Source organism: Callorhinchus milii, unplaced genomic scaffold, assembly GCF_018977255.1.
Source record: "Callorhinchus milii isolate IMCB2004 unplaced genomic scaffold, IMCB_Cmil_1.0 Scaffold7, whole genome shotgun sequence".
NCBI lineage: Eukaryota > Metazoa > Chordata > Chondrichthyes > Chimaeriformes > Callorhinchidae > Callorhinchus > Callorhinchus milii.
Window position 1 is genome coordinate 12307983 of NW_024704748.1, and position 17408 is coordinate 12325390.

General features: G+C 44.1%; 1 protein-coding gene across 2 annotated transcripts in view; it reads left to right on the plus strand.

Moving 5' to 3' along the window:
- The window catches only part of zmiz1a (zinc finger, MIZ-type containing 1a), a 239240-nt gene that overhangs the window by 153728 nt on the left and 68104 nt on the right, over positions 1-17408 (plus strand). For both annotated transcript variants that reach the window (XM_042336621.1, XM_042336622.1), the window contains one exon: positions 4922-5027. In XM_042336621.1, the coding sequence (XP_042192555.1) occupies positions 4922-5027 (106 nt within the window). The remainder of the gene's footprint in view (positions 1-4921; positions 5028-17408) is intronic.

A 17408-nucleotide genomic window follows, 5' to 3' on the forward strand; every position in this document is an offset into this window, starting at 1 on the left:
GCCTTCTCGCTAGTACAGTAACACTGTCCAACCCTCTCTCTAGTACAGTAAGACTGTCCAACCCTCTCTCTAGTACAGTAATACTGTCTAACCCTCGCTCTAATTTTATAACATTGTACAATTAATAAATTTATGCCAATTGTGCTTTCTCTGTGAAAATACAACTCAAGATTAAAGAACGAAGCAGAAAATCTCCTCGATTACTCAAACTGCCTGGAGGACACTAAATATTTGGAAGTAATTGCAAGCTTAGATAATTTTGACAGTATACCTTTCACTTATTATACACTAAACAGGCAGTGAAATGTCAACTCAGGATTGCATAATGAAAGGTTAGATAGTGAAGGCTGTACTGTAAATCTAATGGACCTGTTATCCTTTGGTGGTAATGAAGAGTGCCGGCAGGCCGGGAGTACATGCCTTTGCTTGTTTTACACCACTCATGCTTTCCAAATCTCCCTTTAGTACAGAATTGAAGCCTGCTATTTGCTCCAGTTTGACAGATGCATACTTCTTTGTGACAAGGTGAAATAGTTTTTCCCTTGTATTTCCCGCCTCCTCCCACCCCCATTCTGAACACAGTTACTGTCCCTGGGTTGGGATTCTCTGCTGGACATTGTTAGTCTTTAGATATCGCTCTTAAGGGACCGTTCTGTAATTGTGAGCCTGACAGGAGGAGAGCTGACAGCTGCCTCTCACATGTAATTTCAGCAGGGATTATTTTCTCAACTCTTCTTTATGGCAGGTAGTTACTTCCAGCCAAGTTGATGGACGATGATAAGGAATGGCAGCCCTATATGATCCCTGTGAGATCTTATGTCCTTTTCCTATCCCAAGCCCGATGAGGCACAAGCTCAGTCACAGCCCCATCAGGTACTGACTGATCTTAAATCCAGGATCATCAGCAACAACAACTTGCACTTGTTCAGAGCCTTTCACTTGAATGAACATCTCAAAGCGCTTGAAAGTGTTGAGTAAGGAAAAGGGAGATTTTTTGAAAATGTTGTGTGAGGTCTTTAAAGGTAGGGAGAGAGGATCTAGATAAATGTATTTGCAGGCTTAGAATCATAGAATTATCCAGCACAGAAGGAGGCCATTCAGCCCATTGTGTCTGTGCTGGCACTTTGAAAAGAGCAACCCAAATCAATCTCACTCCTCCGCGCTCTCCCTGTAGCCCTGCAAACATGTCCTCCCCAAATAATTATCTACTTCTCTCATAAAAGTTGTTATCGAATCAGCTTCCACCACCCTTTCAGGCAATGCATTCCAGGCTTCTGAAACACAGCATGCCTGCAGTTTATATGTCATTGATGATGCCCAAACCAGCTATTAACTGGGTTGCAAGAAAGTGATTCCATACACACTAACAATAAACTTCAGCGTGTCAGTTAATCAATCGATGGTGTGGAGGTGAGATTAATTTCCATGCTGCAAACTGTCCTGTTAATGCTTTTCTGAATAATTGACACGGGCAGTGTCACACACTGTTTGCAACTAATACAGAATGTACATTTTTTTAATAACAAAAAGGCCTATCTTTTCATCTCACATATAAAGAAATAAGACCTCTTGCCTTGCCATTTTGTTCCTTCCAAGCTCCTGATACCTTCTTTCTCCAACTCCAATAACAACTTGCATTTGTCTAATGCCCTTCATGTCTTTTCCATGCTGTATCCCCACTGTGCTGTGATCAAAACCCAGTGCCCTATTTTTCTCTCTCTACCTAGTCTCGAATTACCTCGGTCTCTTTGCTATTCTCCATCAAGCTTAGCTTTGGGGTGGATGAGGGGCCTTGACTCTTCAACTCGGCTCTCAAGAGCTTAAAATGAGTTTCCAGACAACTAAATCCAATGTGAATTGTGGAGACATTTCACTGGCAAACTGAGTCCAATGTTCCAATGACTGAAATGCATCATTCATTGGTGAAAGTTACTATTATATTTGTTATAGAATTTGTTTGGTTTCTTTCCCTCGACTAATACTCCCAATACTCCAGGAAGAACGCTTCTAATCTCTGTATAATTATATAAAAATCCTTTGCATTTGGTACAACTCTTATCACATTATGAAGACATCTCAAAATGCTTCACAGGATATACTGTATAGTTTTGTGGGCGAATGTGGCAGCCAATTTGTGCCCATCAAATGTCCCTCAAACATGCAGCTATGTAAGCGTGGGCACTTAGGCAAGGTACTGGAGGTCGCTTAGTAACTAACCCCTTGTAGTCAGCATGATCAGCAGCTCAGATGGGAGGAGAGGGGAGGAATAAAGTCGGAGGGAGACAAAAGAAAGCTCTGTGGGATGACAGTACAATATTTTTAATTTGTTTAGTTTTGGCTGATCCCGTTCTCTATACAACTTGTTAAAGCAGCTGATTACATTTGTGCTTGATCAATGAAAGCAACTTGTTCTGTTGGAACCGATGAATGAAATGCTATTCCTGGCTCTTAACAGTGTCTACAGCTGGGAGTTTGTGTGCTGTTGGAAGCGTTTTGCCACTACAAGCAGTCACAATATTTGTCTGGAGATATGACTGAGCTTGAATAACCCACCTGTAACAGTGCCCTCCAGGTATTCTAGTTGACCAAGGGGAGGAGGCAGAATGGTAGCCATAAGAACGTTGTCAGTTTGTACTGGGACGGGAGGTTGGTGCGAGGAAAAAGAGGATCATTGGTGAATACAATCCAGGGAGTCAGTGTAATTTAATGAAATCAGACACCAATGGGACTGGAGTTGTACAACCTTTTAATAGATGTAACTGCAATATCAAGAAAGAGTTTGCGTAAGCAATGAAGTTCACAGAGAAGACATTGGAGAGTGTGAAGAGCAGCTCTTTGTTGCTTTGCGGAGTTTCAAGCAGCTGTAAAATTGAATTAAAATGGTCTGGAGGGGCTGGCGGTGGGGATTAAGTGGTGATTGTTTCCCCAGGGTTGGCCGGAAGTTTGATGATGTGGGGGAAAGGTTATAATCCTTCTCATTACATTAGACCTCGAGGGCAATAATGAGCACGTGATGGGAGTCATACTTCCTGGAGCTGTTTGTTGATTTTGATCCACGGTAATGTATACGCTGCCCAGTACTGTGTACCTGCTTTCCAGCAATGCATACATTATACAGTGATACGCATATGTTGTAAAATAATATTGGTTAGTAACATTATATAGTAGTCTTGTGCAATAATATGTGTGTTCACATGTGTAGAGCAATATGGAAATGTTAATAATAAGGGAGCTTCACTCTGCTACACTCCGCACATCTAAACTACGCCAAAACTGGCATAAGCCATGGAGTTCATTGTTTTCCTGCCCAAACAGGCTCTTCACATTAATTGGCCAACAGCCGACACATGATTTTCTATTTGTTTGCTCTATACAATGAGCAATAATTCAGCAAAAACTCAGCCTTGGTGATGTCCAGTATTTTTTCCTTCTTAAAATGGTTTCTGACTGCAAAACGGAATGCTTCTTTTAGGCCTCAAAGGTTGTGAGCCCAGGCTGTTATTCTGGGCTGATGAAGTTTTGAACAATTAATCCTTTAACAAACAAATGCTCCGTGAAACGAAGAGAAAAACAGAACGCTGTACAATTCAATCCACATATATTGTGTGCTTATTTCCCTCAACCGGGGAACTACTGCCACATTGGAAGCTACTCTCCTGTCTAGTTCCCAGAGCTTTTCCGTGTTGACCATGACGTGATGGATTGAACTTCCCTTCCCCCCTCCCTTCCCTTCCTCCCTAATACCCATTCTTCCTCCTTAAAGTGTACCAACTCTACCTCCCTTCCAACCACCCACCCACTCACCCTTCCTCCTAACATTCTATCTACTCATCCACTCATTATCCCATCTCTTCACCCACCCACCCTACTTCCCTCCCACCCAACCATGCTTTCTCCCTCTCTCCCTCACATGCATCCATCCTCCCTCCCTTCCTCCCTCCCCCCCCCATCCAACCATCCATCCTGGAGAAAATTGTCCTGCCTTCACTTCTTTCTCCCTCTGCAACTAGCAGATTTCATTTTGTTATTTAGAAAAACATGGTTTGGGGGTTGGGTGTTGAGCATTCAAGGGTTTGGATACCATTCTGCATACTCAGCCTTCACTCTGGGTTGACACCATCTGTATCTCTCAGCCAAGCCATCTGCCCTACCATGGACAGGGTGTGTGCCTGTATCTGTACCCGTACCTTTTCCATGTGCAAGGGAAAATCTCACAGCTGCTCGTCCCCACGCAATCTTTCTGTGTAAATGTAGCCAAAGGCAATTTGTTCTAGGCTATTAACAATAGGTCATGCGATTATTTGGGGGATCCTCTCTTGATATGAGTAAAGAATGTTTATACAGTCGCTCAACCACAATTTTAAAGCATACAGTAACAGAGGGACATCCCTCAGGGTTTTGGGAAAGAAGCCCTTATTATCCTTAAACCCTGGATATTCAATGGGCCACACTGGCATATTGCAGCTGAAGTCAGTAAAGCCATAGAGGTTGGTTTGGATTTGATGGCTGAATGGGACCTTGAAGTGGTCAACCTAAAGCAGGATGTGTTAATGATGAACCACTGAATGTGGCCAGCCAAGAGAAAATGAGGGAGTATTTGCTCAGACTTGGCATGAAGCCCAGTTTGTGTGAGTTACAAGCCTAAAGCCTACTTACAGTATTTCTACTGCTGTGAAACAAAGCAATATTCAAACCGTCTCAGTCTATGGCACACAAAGTGTTCTGGGCAGAAAGGTGAATATTTTGTGAAATACGGCTTCTGCGTTTTTTTTAAACTCCTGCTTGCCTTTTCTTTCTAAAGTTGTAATAAGGTACAAATGTTTCTTTGTCCCAGGGTTTCACAGGGTTGTTTGTACATTACACTATGCTCTGTATTTCTTGACAACTGAGTGGTTATGTTTTTTTTGTGTGTTGGGGCCAGGTCGTCAGCCGAGTAGCAGCACAACAGGGTTTTGACTTGGATCTCGGATACAGGCTGCTGGCTGTATGTGCGGCAAACAGAGACAAGTTCACTCCAAAATCAGCAGGTAGGAGAAAATATTCATATTGTCTTTTACCCTTTTGGAACCTTCCCTGCCTCTTCTTCCCTACACCCCCACCTCCAACCCCTCCCCAATCCCTTCTCTCTTCCACCAGCAAAAAAGAGAAACGTTTGCTTTCTGTGACAAAAAAAAGTCTGAGCTTAATTTAAAAAAACATAATGCCAATTTTTCTGGCTCCTGTGTGTCATTTGGAAACCTTCCAATTCTCCATGTTTGAAATTCCAGTGTTCTCTGTAAGTCCTCAATGTGGTTGCTTACAGGCCCTCTCGAATCTTGCAGGCTAGACACGGGGGAAATCTATGATTTACTGAAATGTAATGGTTCATTTTTATTTCAAGTGGGAATGAGCATGTTAGGCATCTCTGCGCGCGCGCACACACACTCTACCTCATACTCTCACAATCATACTCTCTCACATGCACACACCCTAACACAGGTCTCCTGCCTCACACTCTCACATACACACTCTCTCTCCCTCTCACACACGGGCAGCACTTTTAAAGCCATCATTTTGGAAAATTAATAGCACTCTTATTGTGCGTGACAAAATCTCCTTTTCAACACACTGGCAAAATCCTTAAGTTAACGCTGTGGGTTTAGAATACTGTTTCTCCCTTGCTAAATCAATTGGTTTCATAGCCCGAAAGTGCCATTGTGTCTCTGCTCCCTGTGAGAATCCATATCAAGTGTGTGAGAGTGTAAAAACTGATTAATACCATGTGCTGCCAGTGCTGTCTCAGGTGCCAGCAGCTTCAGCCCTCAGTGAGCCCCAGGAGAGGAGGGGCGCGGAGAATTGAATGCTAGTTTGCACCTTCAACATATTACAAACAAGACAAATGTTGTTTTCCTGCTTTACTGTCTGTGCAGCCAGGATGTGAGAGAAAGTAAGGACGAAGAGGGGAAATTCCTGTTATGAGGAATTCCGATGTGACTGTGTATGTGCAAAATTACACTGGAAAATGGTGGTGGGATGAATGGATATTCACGCAACTCTCGGAACGATACACTTTCTTTTGTGGCTTGTGGTGTTTTGTCCAAAAGAAACGTCTTTCTCCTGTGTTTTATTTTTAGACATTTAGATTGTTGTTGGATATAAATGATTTGTTTGCCTTACTCTTCTCCCCATCTCCCCCTCCCCCCACCAACTTTGCTTTCAATCCCACCTCCCACAGCTGCATCCTGTCTTAATCATGGTGCTATGTAGAGCCACCAAGGAGGAGACACCTACTCCCTGTACTCAGTACATAGGCTTAACAATTCTTACATAAGCTTCTTCCTATCACCCTAAATTCATTAGCCTTCCCTCTAATGCCCTTCTATTTAGCATGGTGTTAAACAGCCAGTAATGCAGAAATAAAGTCTGTCAGTAAAGCCCAAAGAAATAGAAGCTAAGAGGCTTGAAAACCACAGAGGGTGAGCTACAGAGGCTTTAGCAATTCAGGTTACTAAACAAGACACAAATGTTGCAGTGCTCACCCAACACACCAAACACAACGTTGAGCTTCATAACATTGGTAAACAAGTTCCAGCTCTTCTGTTGGCTTAGTGGCTAAATACATCAGATGACAGAGACCAGATATGCAGCTCGTGAAGGTCCCACGCTGAGTTAGTAGATCTAAGCTGGACAGCAGTAGAGATGCTACAATAGGTCTCGGGAGCCCTGGAGTTAGGAAGAGGGAAAACTGCCGCGATCAATGATCAACAATTCCTGCCGGAGAAAGCAAGTGTATGGAGGTCTGGTATGGGCAAGAGCAGGCTCCACTGTGACACTTTCTCACAGTCAACCTCTCTGCCTGGTCTTACGCAGAGATTGACCACCAGGTCGTTGATGTTCCAACAACAACAACAACAACAACAAGATTCCATTTATAGAGCGCCTTTCACGTCAGGAGGACGTCCCAAGGCGCTGCACAGTTGGGTCATGACCCGAGCAGGGGGGAAATGGTCAGGGTGAGGGGAGGGAAGGGAGGGAGAGAGGAGGGGGGAAATGGTCAGGGTGAGGGGAGGGAAGGGAGGGAGCGAGGAGGAGGAAGAGAGTCGAGAGGGGAGCTGAAGGCACGGTCAAAGAGAAGGTTTCAGAAGGTTGGCAGTGTTCACAGAACTATCCCCAGTTAGAGTTCCAAAGGGATTTATAATAATAATAATCCTTGCATTTGATATAGTGTTTTTCACGTTGGGAGGGCGTCCCAAAGTGCTTCACAGAACACACTGTAAAGTGAATTGACTGTATATTTGTGGGCGAAGGCGGCAGCCAATTGCGCACAGCAATGTCCCATAAACAGTCGTAGATTGAAAATGACCGATTTATTATTGTTTTTGTTTTTGAGGGATTATTATTAGGCGTGTGGAGTAAGGAAACTTGCCCAAGGTTTCACCCTGACCTGCCTGGAATTGAACTCAGGTCTCTCGCTTGCAGAGCGAGTGCTCTAACCACTGAGTTACAGGAATCTTTAATTTAGACAGATTAAGTGAGTGGGCAAAACTGTGGCAGATGGAATTCAATTTGGAGAAGTGTGAGTCATCCTCTCTGGATCCAACAATAGCCAAACAATATTTTCTAAGTGAGAAACTAAGAACCGTGGAGGAGCAAAGCGATTTGGGTGTCCACATACACAAATCACTAAAAGCAAACTCACAAGTACAAAAGATTATCAAAAAGGCTAATGGGACATTGGCCTTTATCTCAAGGGGGCTGGAATATAAAGGAGGAAACAATGATTCAACTGTATGGAGCCTTAGTCAGACCCCACCTGGAATACTGTATTCAGTTTTGGGCACCACAGCTCAGGAAGGATATATTGGCTCTGGAGGGGGTCCAGTGCAGATTCACCAGAATGATACCAGGGCTTAAAGGGTTAAATTATGAGGACACATTGCATAAACTTGGTTTCTGTTCCCTTGAGTTTAAAAGGTTGAGGGGTGATCTGATTGAGGTTTTTAAAATAATAAAGGGATTCAATAGGGTAGATACAGAGAAACTATTTCTGCTGGTGGGAGAATCCAGAACAAGGGGGCATAATCTTAAAATTAGAGCTAGGCCATTTACAAGTGAAATCAGGAAGCAGTTTTTCACCCAGAGTGTAGTGGAAATCTGGAACTCTTTCCCCCAAAAGATTGTGGATGTTGGATCCATTCATATTTTCAAGACTGAGATGGATAGATTTATGTTAGTTCAGGGTATAAAGGGAACTGGGGCAAGCTCGGGTAATTGAAGTTGAGGTACAAATCAACCATGATCTTATGGAAAGGTGGAACAGGCTCGAGGGGCTGAATGGCCTATTCCTGTTTCTATCCTCTACAGGAAGAGAAAAACGTGGAGGAGAAAAAATCATTGAAACCTAAGCAAAAGTGCGGACCAGGGGAGAGGAAATTGTGCTTGTTCTGCTTGATCCTGTATGCACTGGGGATAAACCACATGTTCTGTCCAAATTTGAGCTCTTTCACATTCATATTGATCATATTGAGTTAAAAAAAAATTAAAACACAGGAGGAAGTGACACTTCTGCAACTGAAACAGTGATGGCTGTAAATGGTTGGCAGGCTCTATATTGTGCGTGTATGTTGCACATTTTTGCATGTACACTGCGATAATCTGCATCTGGACACACAAAGTGAAACTACTGAATATCTGCGGTTATGGACCTACCTTCAGTACCTTTGGTTACTCTCCCTACCCCCATCCTACTGATGTGAGAATAGCCTTCACCGAATTCTTAACAGAAGTCCTCTGCAACAGAGGATTAACATAATTAGCTGACAGCTGGTTCAAGTAAACTTACTAATATTAACCCGACATAGCATTTCTGCACAGTTCGGTTAGTCAGTCCTGTGGTTATGTTGCACTAACTCGTGTCTTACAACCACTTCAGTTACTGTATCAATTGAAATGCAGTAAAGCAAAGCCCTGAAATATTTTTAACAAGAGTAAAATGTAATTGATATATCCATCTAAATTCCTTAAAGTGTAAAACTTTGTTTAACTATTGATTTTTAAAAGCCAGATGGAGAAAGGGCTATTGTTCCCTGATTCACAATGTAGGTAAGGGCATCACCAGTGATGCTCAGCCATTCAGGCAGATTCAATTACTGATCGGTGCTGAGTTTGCTGATCTCAGGCTATCAGCTAAATGTAGCTGAAGTGACCAAGTTCAATTATTTAAGTCAGGGTAGTCCAAGCTTTTGGCTCCTGAGTTGCCGATTACCCTAGTTGAGAAATGTCTGCGGACCACGTTATCAGTAATTTTGTGTTTCCCTTCCAGAAACATAACATTTACAGCTTATGGAGAGTGGGTGGGCCTGATGAAATAGGGGGTTGGGCCAGATGAAATGGGGGGGAGGTGGATGAAGCCAGATGTAGCCCGCGGGCCACCAGTTGGACCACCCTGATTTAAGTGATCCCACAATGTCCCACTGAACAGGCACTTAAGAGAGGATTGCACTGCATGGTGAGAAGCTCTATGAAATGGTAGAAAAAACACCTAGGGACTGGTTTGAGGCTGGTACCATTATCCTTGGGTTTGAGTCCCACTGCCTAAGTGCATGACATCAGCAACCCAGCTCAGTTTCACTTCCTTCCTGGGCTAAACCTGACGAGGGTTCAGATAGATGGAGACAGCTTTATTCACTGGGAGTTAAAATGGTCATAGTCATCCAGTGAGTCTGTTGGTTGTGTGCTGAAGGCATGTTTGGCATTGATTGATACTTGTCACAGTTGAATTGGCAACCATTGTTGCATATTGACTCTTGGAGTTAAGGAATAGGCCCCTGGGTGGGTTCCTGGGGAGTTGAGCCCCACTCGCTGTACTGTAACACTGGCAGGTTGAGTTTGAACCTTTAGTAAAGTGTAGAAAATAGGGAGGGAGTAACAAAAAAGTAAAAAGTAATACATGTAACGGAACACTTATACTGAATGTCACTGCCTCACGGATACTGTTAATGAGATTGGGTTAACTTGATTGTTTAGAATGAATGAGGTAAAAAAAAAAGGTCTTTGGATAAAGGTTGGTCACATCTGATTTTCCTAAACATTGATTATGTTGCTGGTTACTTTGCATTTTATAATATGTGTTATTGTTCCATTGAATGCAATGTGAAGCTGCTTTGTGTAATAAAAGGTTGGCACTCCTTAGGCATTGCTCAGATTGGAGTCCGTGTTGGCCTCATCATCATGCAGACACCCATCACTTACATTCATTGAATAAAGCATTTCCATTTCCCTGCAAACATTTCAGAGGATTTCAGTCTATTTTCATCCAATGTTGTGACTCATGCCAACCGGTGCCTAAACTCTCTGTGATTTGATGAGCAGGGCTCACCCCTACAGGGAGAGAGGATACTCTCCATTCTTTTGTGTGAAATTCTCAGTAGTTTAGCATCGTGATGGATTATCATGTGTGGCCTAAAAAAAGAGGTGGAATGAATAAAAAATGAATGAGAAATTAACTAGAGGAAAAGTTTCACCACCTGGATGGCAGATGGTTTCTCAATGCTTGACTTAGTTGTACTGGCTGATTTTGAATAGAAATTACAATGAAGAATGTCCTGAATTTTACAGGACTACTTTCTCGCACTACTTTGCACTATGACCTAGTTTGTTTACCATTTGAAGCTGGGAAACTGTTCTAATGTTGAAGAATATTAAATGTAGTTTCCACAAGCCGTTCCTGCAATAAAGCCAGTGTGGAATGGCTGCCTCTGAGATAATAATCTACTTAAGCAACACAGTAGCTTTGATGATGAGGTTGAGAGATTTATCAGATTTTTGACAGCAAAGATGTGCAATGATGGTATTTCCTTAACCTTCTCTTCTGCCCCTCCTCCTCTTCTGAAGGCCTCATGTTGGGGTATGTTTCAAACATCTTTCTCCAATACCTCACCCACATGGGCATTATTCATGTTTGAGCCGGGTGGCAATGAACTGTGAGAGCCTTACCAGCCGAGCCTCATCTTGTACCCGCCCAGTCCACCCGCCACACATATGCATTTCCGGTCAAGGGTCATTGGAGAAAAATCTGGTGGGGATATCCGAGTTTACGTGTTCCTTCCTAGCTCAGGGGTACTGAGGTCAAGCCCACTTGCCCTGGCTGAAATCACTTAAGTCAACACAGGTCGAGGTTTACAAATTTACAAATAAAGGCTTGGAAATTGCATTGAGTTTGCACTGTCACAGCTGCAATATGATCTCTCTCTCTGAGCTGCCAATGTGGCATTGTGCAGCAGGCCTATTCGGTTTCTTTCAGGAACGAAACCTGCCCAGCTGCTGCTGCAAAGTGAAGGCAGGTTTGAAGCACTAATCTGTTCTTGGGAGGGAGGCACGAGGGAATCTTTATACAGGGGATCTTTACCATGGGTTTGCTATACCGTAGGAAGTCTTTGTTAAATGTACGGTTTGTGGAAGGGACTGGAATGTCTTGATTTGCAGTTATGTGTACAGTACAACCATTCTTCAATCCTTCTGAATGCTCACTGATTTATTGCTCCTCCCCCAAATTCTCTAATTCAGGGTTATTAAATTAACACAAAGGTTGTGACCCTGTGTTCTCCAGTGCCTGGATTTCTTCACACCCTTTGCGTGGATCCAGCATTGCCTTCCCCAGACCTGATAAGCACTCCCAAGATGTACCCTGAATGAAGGGCGCTATGTAAATGTAATTTGTTGTTGGTACTGTGCTCCTAATATCCGGTCAATGCGTTGAGTACCAAAGGCTGGTTACAGTGAGATCCTTTTGTTGCCCGCTGGCATGCACTGGAAGTATTTGCGTCCCAGCAAGCTGGTTGTGTGAAGATATCACCAGGGCACCAGTGTAGAAGAGCCTTTGTAGGTAGCACCAATTGCTGATTGTTTATTAATACGACTTTCCTTAAGTGGTATAATCTCTGCACTGGTGGAAGGCAAGGACATGTTATTATTACTTACTTATTCACTGCTGGAGGACGAAGGAGAAGTGAAAGAGTTAAATGGCATTTTTGCAATCATTCCAGCAAGACATTGAATTTCCCCTGCCAAGAATTTATATTTCCAGGCTCCCTGTCTTTGTTAGGGGCCAGAATGGGGCAATCGGAGACGAAGAGGCCAGAGATGGGGGCTGCCGGTTCAAACCAGATCTTACATATGGTTTTATTAGAAAATCATGTGCCTTGCAGGCTGTTATCAACATCCAAGTAAAGACCTGAGGGTAGGATTGTACATGAAGTGGAGGCCCCACAGTTGCTGGGAGTCTGTGCTGAATAAATCGTATGATACCGAGTGTGCCAGCTATGCTTCAGTTATTCGATACATCAGATCCTGGCGTAAGGTCTACGTTACTGTTGTCTGCTGGATGAAACTCAAGTGCTTAGGTCACAGGATCTGTTAGACTTGCTTTTGATACAGACAGATAACAACTTGCTCACATCCAGTCAAAATGCAGCCTGGAGTCTCCGATACCCACTGGCTAATGTTGGTTTGATTTTGAAGAATATACGCTGACAGGCAAAGCTTTATTAGCAAATCAAGGCTGGAAGTGAGCTGGAGTACAATAATGCAGAACACTTTCATGTTCCTCCATCTTAAGAAACCCCAGTGACTCGGTTGCTTCAGCTGCTGCTCAGCACCAGGGAGACCAGGGAGGTCCCAGGTTCAATTCCCGGTCAACACTGAGGTATCAGATCTCAGTAGGGATAGCAACAATAACAACAAGATTCCATTTATAGAGCGCCTTTCACGTCGGGAGGACGTCCCAAAGCGCTGGACAGTTGGGTGAGGACCCGAGCAGGGGGTAAATGGTCAGGGTGAGGAGAGGGAAGGGAGGGAGCGAGGAGGGGGGAAATGTCAAGGTGAGGGGAGGGAAGGGACGGGGCAAGGAGGGGGTAGAGAGTTGAGAGGGGAGCTGAAGGCACGGTCAAAGAGAAAGGTCTGGAGACCGGCCTTGAAGGAGGAAAGGGAGGAAGCAAGGCGAAGGCACTGGGAGATGGAGTTCCAGAGCCTAGGGGCTGAGAGGCTGAAGGCCCGGCCACTGAGGTTGGGGCGGGGGATGTGGAGCAGACCAGAGCCAGAGGAACGGAGGGTACGGGCAGGTAGGTAGGGGGATAGTAGGTCGGAGAGGTAGGAGGGAGCAAGGCCGTGAATGGCCTTGTAGGTGAGCCAATCAGGAGGGCCTCAGTTTTACGCACGTTGAGCTGAAGGGGGGGTGGGGGGGGGCTGCAATTGACCTCTGCATCCCTGGGGTGAGGAAGGGGTAAAATCAACCAGTACTTCCCGCTCCCCCACTTCCCCCTTATTGGATTCGCACACATCTGTGGTTAGGATCAGAAGTGGTCTGGTGACATTTGCAGCCTGGGATGACATCAGAAGAATATTCACTTGGGACAGTTACTGAAGGGCAACTTGGAATCCTGGCTCAGAAACTTCAAGAGAAGAGAGGGAAGGAAATTCCTGCAAGTTTATGGGTATATGGAAAATAGAACAAGTGTGTGCCTTTAACTGTATTGTATATCCATACCCTCCACCAGAGCTTCTTTCACTCCTCCATCACGCCAGGCTCAACTATTCAAACCCCTACTCACTAAACTTCCCAACTCCTTCCTACACACTCCACCAGCCTGTAATCCCTATTCTTACTTGGCTCCTCATCCTCCTGCTCAGCTCCTAGTCAGCACTGTAAAGCGCCTTGAAGTGTCCAACGGACGTGAAAGGTGCTACAATAATTTAACACTGTTGGTATCTATCCTTGTTAAAAGGCAACTCCTAATTTTTATAAATCTTGGAAAGATGCTTCCTGTGAAAAAACAGTGTAAATAGCCATAATTTTATGTCTGTAAAGAGTAAACCTAAAGGGCAAATTCTTTCTGTATACTCGTGCAACATGTGTGCGATGACTTGATCAGAAATTCAGCTTAATCAATGTGTAGAGTCTCAATTCTCCAGTGAATGGGTAATTTGAGCTAAAGAATATACTAGGCACTGTCCTACCATAATCGTACAAATTGGATAGGAGAAAAGAGTGCAATTCTATTGGTACTGGTTACTGGGACTTGATACTGGGCACTCACAGGATCAGAGAGATTTGAAAGAAGAAGACCCTTCGGTCTATTTGATTTCACAATACCCACCCTACCGTCTTCCCATCACAGTATCAAGACTTTTTTTTAAATGTCCAGTGTCCTGGTCTGAACCACCCTTCATGGCCACCTGCTAAGGCGTTAATCACCCTCTGGGAAAATAAATATTGGCTGGTGCCTAGCCTGAAATTGCCCTTTTACAACCTTAAACCTGCCCCCTTTGCTCCGCTGCCTCTGTGTATCCAAAAGTATTGTTCCATGAGATGAAAAGCTCTGTCCATTGATAGTGAAGAACTAGTTAAAAACTTTGGCCAAACATCAGTGGAGGCCTGTGATCTAAGGTGGGTCTGTGGGAGGAAGTTTATTGCTGTATTGTTTGAGCTGATTTAGTGTAGATGTCAGTCCCAAGCTTCCTTTTTTTAAAAAAAACAAGCTGGGCATGTCCTCTTCTGCAGTGTTCAATCTTCTATCTGCTGACCACCTCCAAGCTATTGCTTCCCACCTTCTATCCTCCATTTCCTGGTTCTCTTCTGCAGTTGTAGACTAATGCTAGTGTATCTGCCATGGTTGCCCAAAGCCCTCTTTAACAAGTGTCTATTCTTGTGTGAGCCTGTTCAATGAGAATTCATAGCTTCTCAAGTTGTGTGCTTGTGAAGTCTTTTATGCTTTAAGGAAATTGTTGGTTTGATGTTTTAGATTGTCTTCCAGGTCTTTTCCAGGTTGTGTTGCCTTCAATGCTCAAGTGATTTCATTGAAACCACTGTTTAGCTGCCATCATTTTCAAATGTCTGAGGTCTGGCAACTGTGTCTGTGCGTGTGTGTAAAAAAAATTCCTCCATTAACCTTACAATTACTGAGTGTCCTCGGCTATCGGTTTCACACAATGTTTCTATGGTAAAACACCTGCAAACAGAAATTGTAGGTTGTGTGTGTGTAAAAAAAAAACTACAGAGAAGGCAAAAGGGGGTATCTGCCTCCTGTGCTCACCTGCTGCTGATAAATGGGTGATTTAAATAAAATAAAATAACAGCAAGTCTTACTGTTGAGACTAAAGCTCAATGGAGAAGAAAGAATTCAGCAGCACGCAGACTCCATTAAAGAGAAGTGGTGTCTGAAGAGGAAAACCTCATCATGGGGTGTCAGTTCAGACTGTCCTCTCAGCTTCCTGTTCATGGGCCTGACTTCACTCAGAGGATTGTAACCCCTGCAGATTTATTTGTAATTAGGACGCAAAGGTTTGCAAGACTTTTTATTCTGTTTTTCTGCAAATTTTCGGCAACAAAAAATGCGCGTTTAGTATAGAGCTGTTGTGGGAAGTAGTTTGAACTCTTGGATTTACTGTCTTGTAAGAATGTTCTTTTTTTGGGGGTGTGGAGAGGTGTGGTGGGAGGAAAGTGAGGTTTATCACAGGATGTCTAAATGGCTGTCTGTTGACTTTGCTGCTGTGAGACTCGTGTGCAGCTCAGTATCCAGCTGATAGGAGCTAGAAAATGCTGTGTTAAAGTAAGTGCTCTTGGCAAGTAATTGTATCAAAGATATGTTACAGTAATATTATTGATGGGAATCAGCGCCATGCATGTGGGAGTTATAGGGTCGTCCATTTAATATGAGAATGTGACTGAAATTACTTTTCTTTAAAGGACGAAGCGTGCAACCATCCTCTTTATTTGAAATATTTTCCAAATGAGCACCAAATTGGTAGATTGTTGATGGGGGGATGGGGGGGGGGGGGTGGAAATAACGAGTCCAGCAATATGTTGGTAACATTGGAAGTTACTGACTCTTTGTACTGTGTGGAGATGTGACATGGACTGTCATTTGCCTTACAGCTGTGCTTCTGCGCGGCTGTGCCTTCTGTGTGGCTGTGCGGTTGACTGTCCAGGCAAAAGGGACTGCCAACTGGTTTCATTAACCATGGCAATCGTTGCGTGTCGGAGTGGGTGAGCCAGTCAGTTTGAGCTCTGGTTTGCGATGGATGTTCCCTGGAGTTCCTCACAACTGCTATGTAGTGAGGCTGTTCTTGGTTCAAGTAGGTCAGTTTGACACTTGGCAGCGCAAATACCACGAGTCAACAGGCAAGCAGACTCGACTCACAAAAATAATTAGCAAAGAAACATTTCAGCGACAAAACGCACAGTCACTACACTTTACGGTAAATCCTGAGAACTGCTTTGAGGGCTCCTCCCAACCTGAAAAGCGCTAAATCTAATTCAAGGATTTTTTTTATTATTTCATCTCAGCTTGTTTTAACTTTGAGTTAGAAGATAGGGTGGGGAGAGAATTAACAACAGCGCACAGGTTTGTGAAGGACTGAATGGGTTAAAACCTAACGTTATTATGCTGTGAGAAAGATCCCTTCAGACGCTTTGAGCCTGGGTGAGCAGCGTGTACTGAGTCCTTGGCTTTATCTGGAATGAGATTGGCAGAAAATCTTTGATGCCTGTGCGGACGTTGCAGGTGGGCTGGTGTGGGCCGGGCGAGGTAGGGACGATGTGCTGTTTGTGAATTCATGACCTCATACAAAAGGGATTAGGTTGCTTTATTAATCTGTGATTATCAGAGACCGTCAATCTGCGAGTGGTTCAAAGCAAACATGGGCAGTCAGTCAGCAAGCCTGTACATCATCGTTGTGCCTCTGTGGTTCGTACAGGGCATCTCACATTTCACACAGCACATTCCCCGTAGCTTGATGTTGAGGGGGTGGTGTTGGCGGGTGGAGAAAGAGGGGGGAGGAGGGTGGGAAATGCTTCTCGTTGTTCTTAATGTACAAGCGCATAAAGAAACGAGAACCTCCCTCGGTCAGCAATGGTTCGCTCCGTCAGGCAGGATTGTGAAGCAAAGTGCTTTATCATGGCTCTCCCCATGCCGGTTCACAGTGGTGCACTCTGGATCCTCTTGCTTGAAGAGATGCAAGGAATTCCTCAGGAGGGGGAGGGGAAGGGAGTGGTGGGGGGAGGGGGGAGAGAGAGAGATAACGTGCTGTAAAAATTTTAAAAGGAGTTGTGCAGAATTTCAGGCGACTTTGTGAACGAGGTTCCTGAGTTACACTGAAAGAGATGCAGGAGATAAAACATGACCAGTATTTCTCCTGTTATGTCACTGAATCGCACGCCATTTCCCATTCTCACAAAACAGTGCTTCCTAAGGAACTGTCCTGATGGCTCTGCCATAGACTGAACTGAATTCATTCTGTAAAAAGGAAAGGACGAGGAAGAAAATCACTGACGTCGCTTTGGTGCTGTGTTGCTGTGTGTGAGGCTTTTGTTCTTTCCCTTCCCCCACCTCCCCTTTCTTTCCTGAACATTCATTACAGAACATGGCGAATAT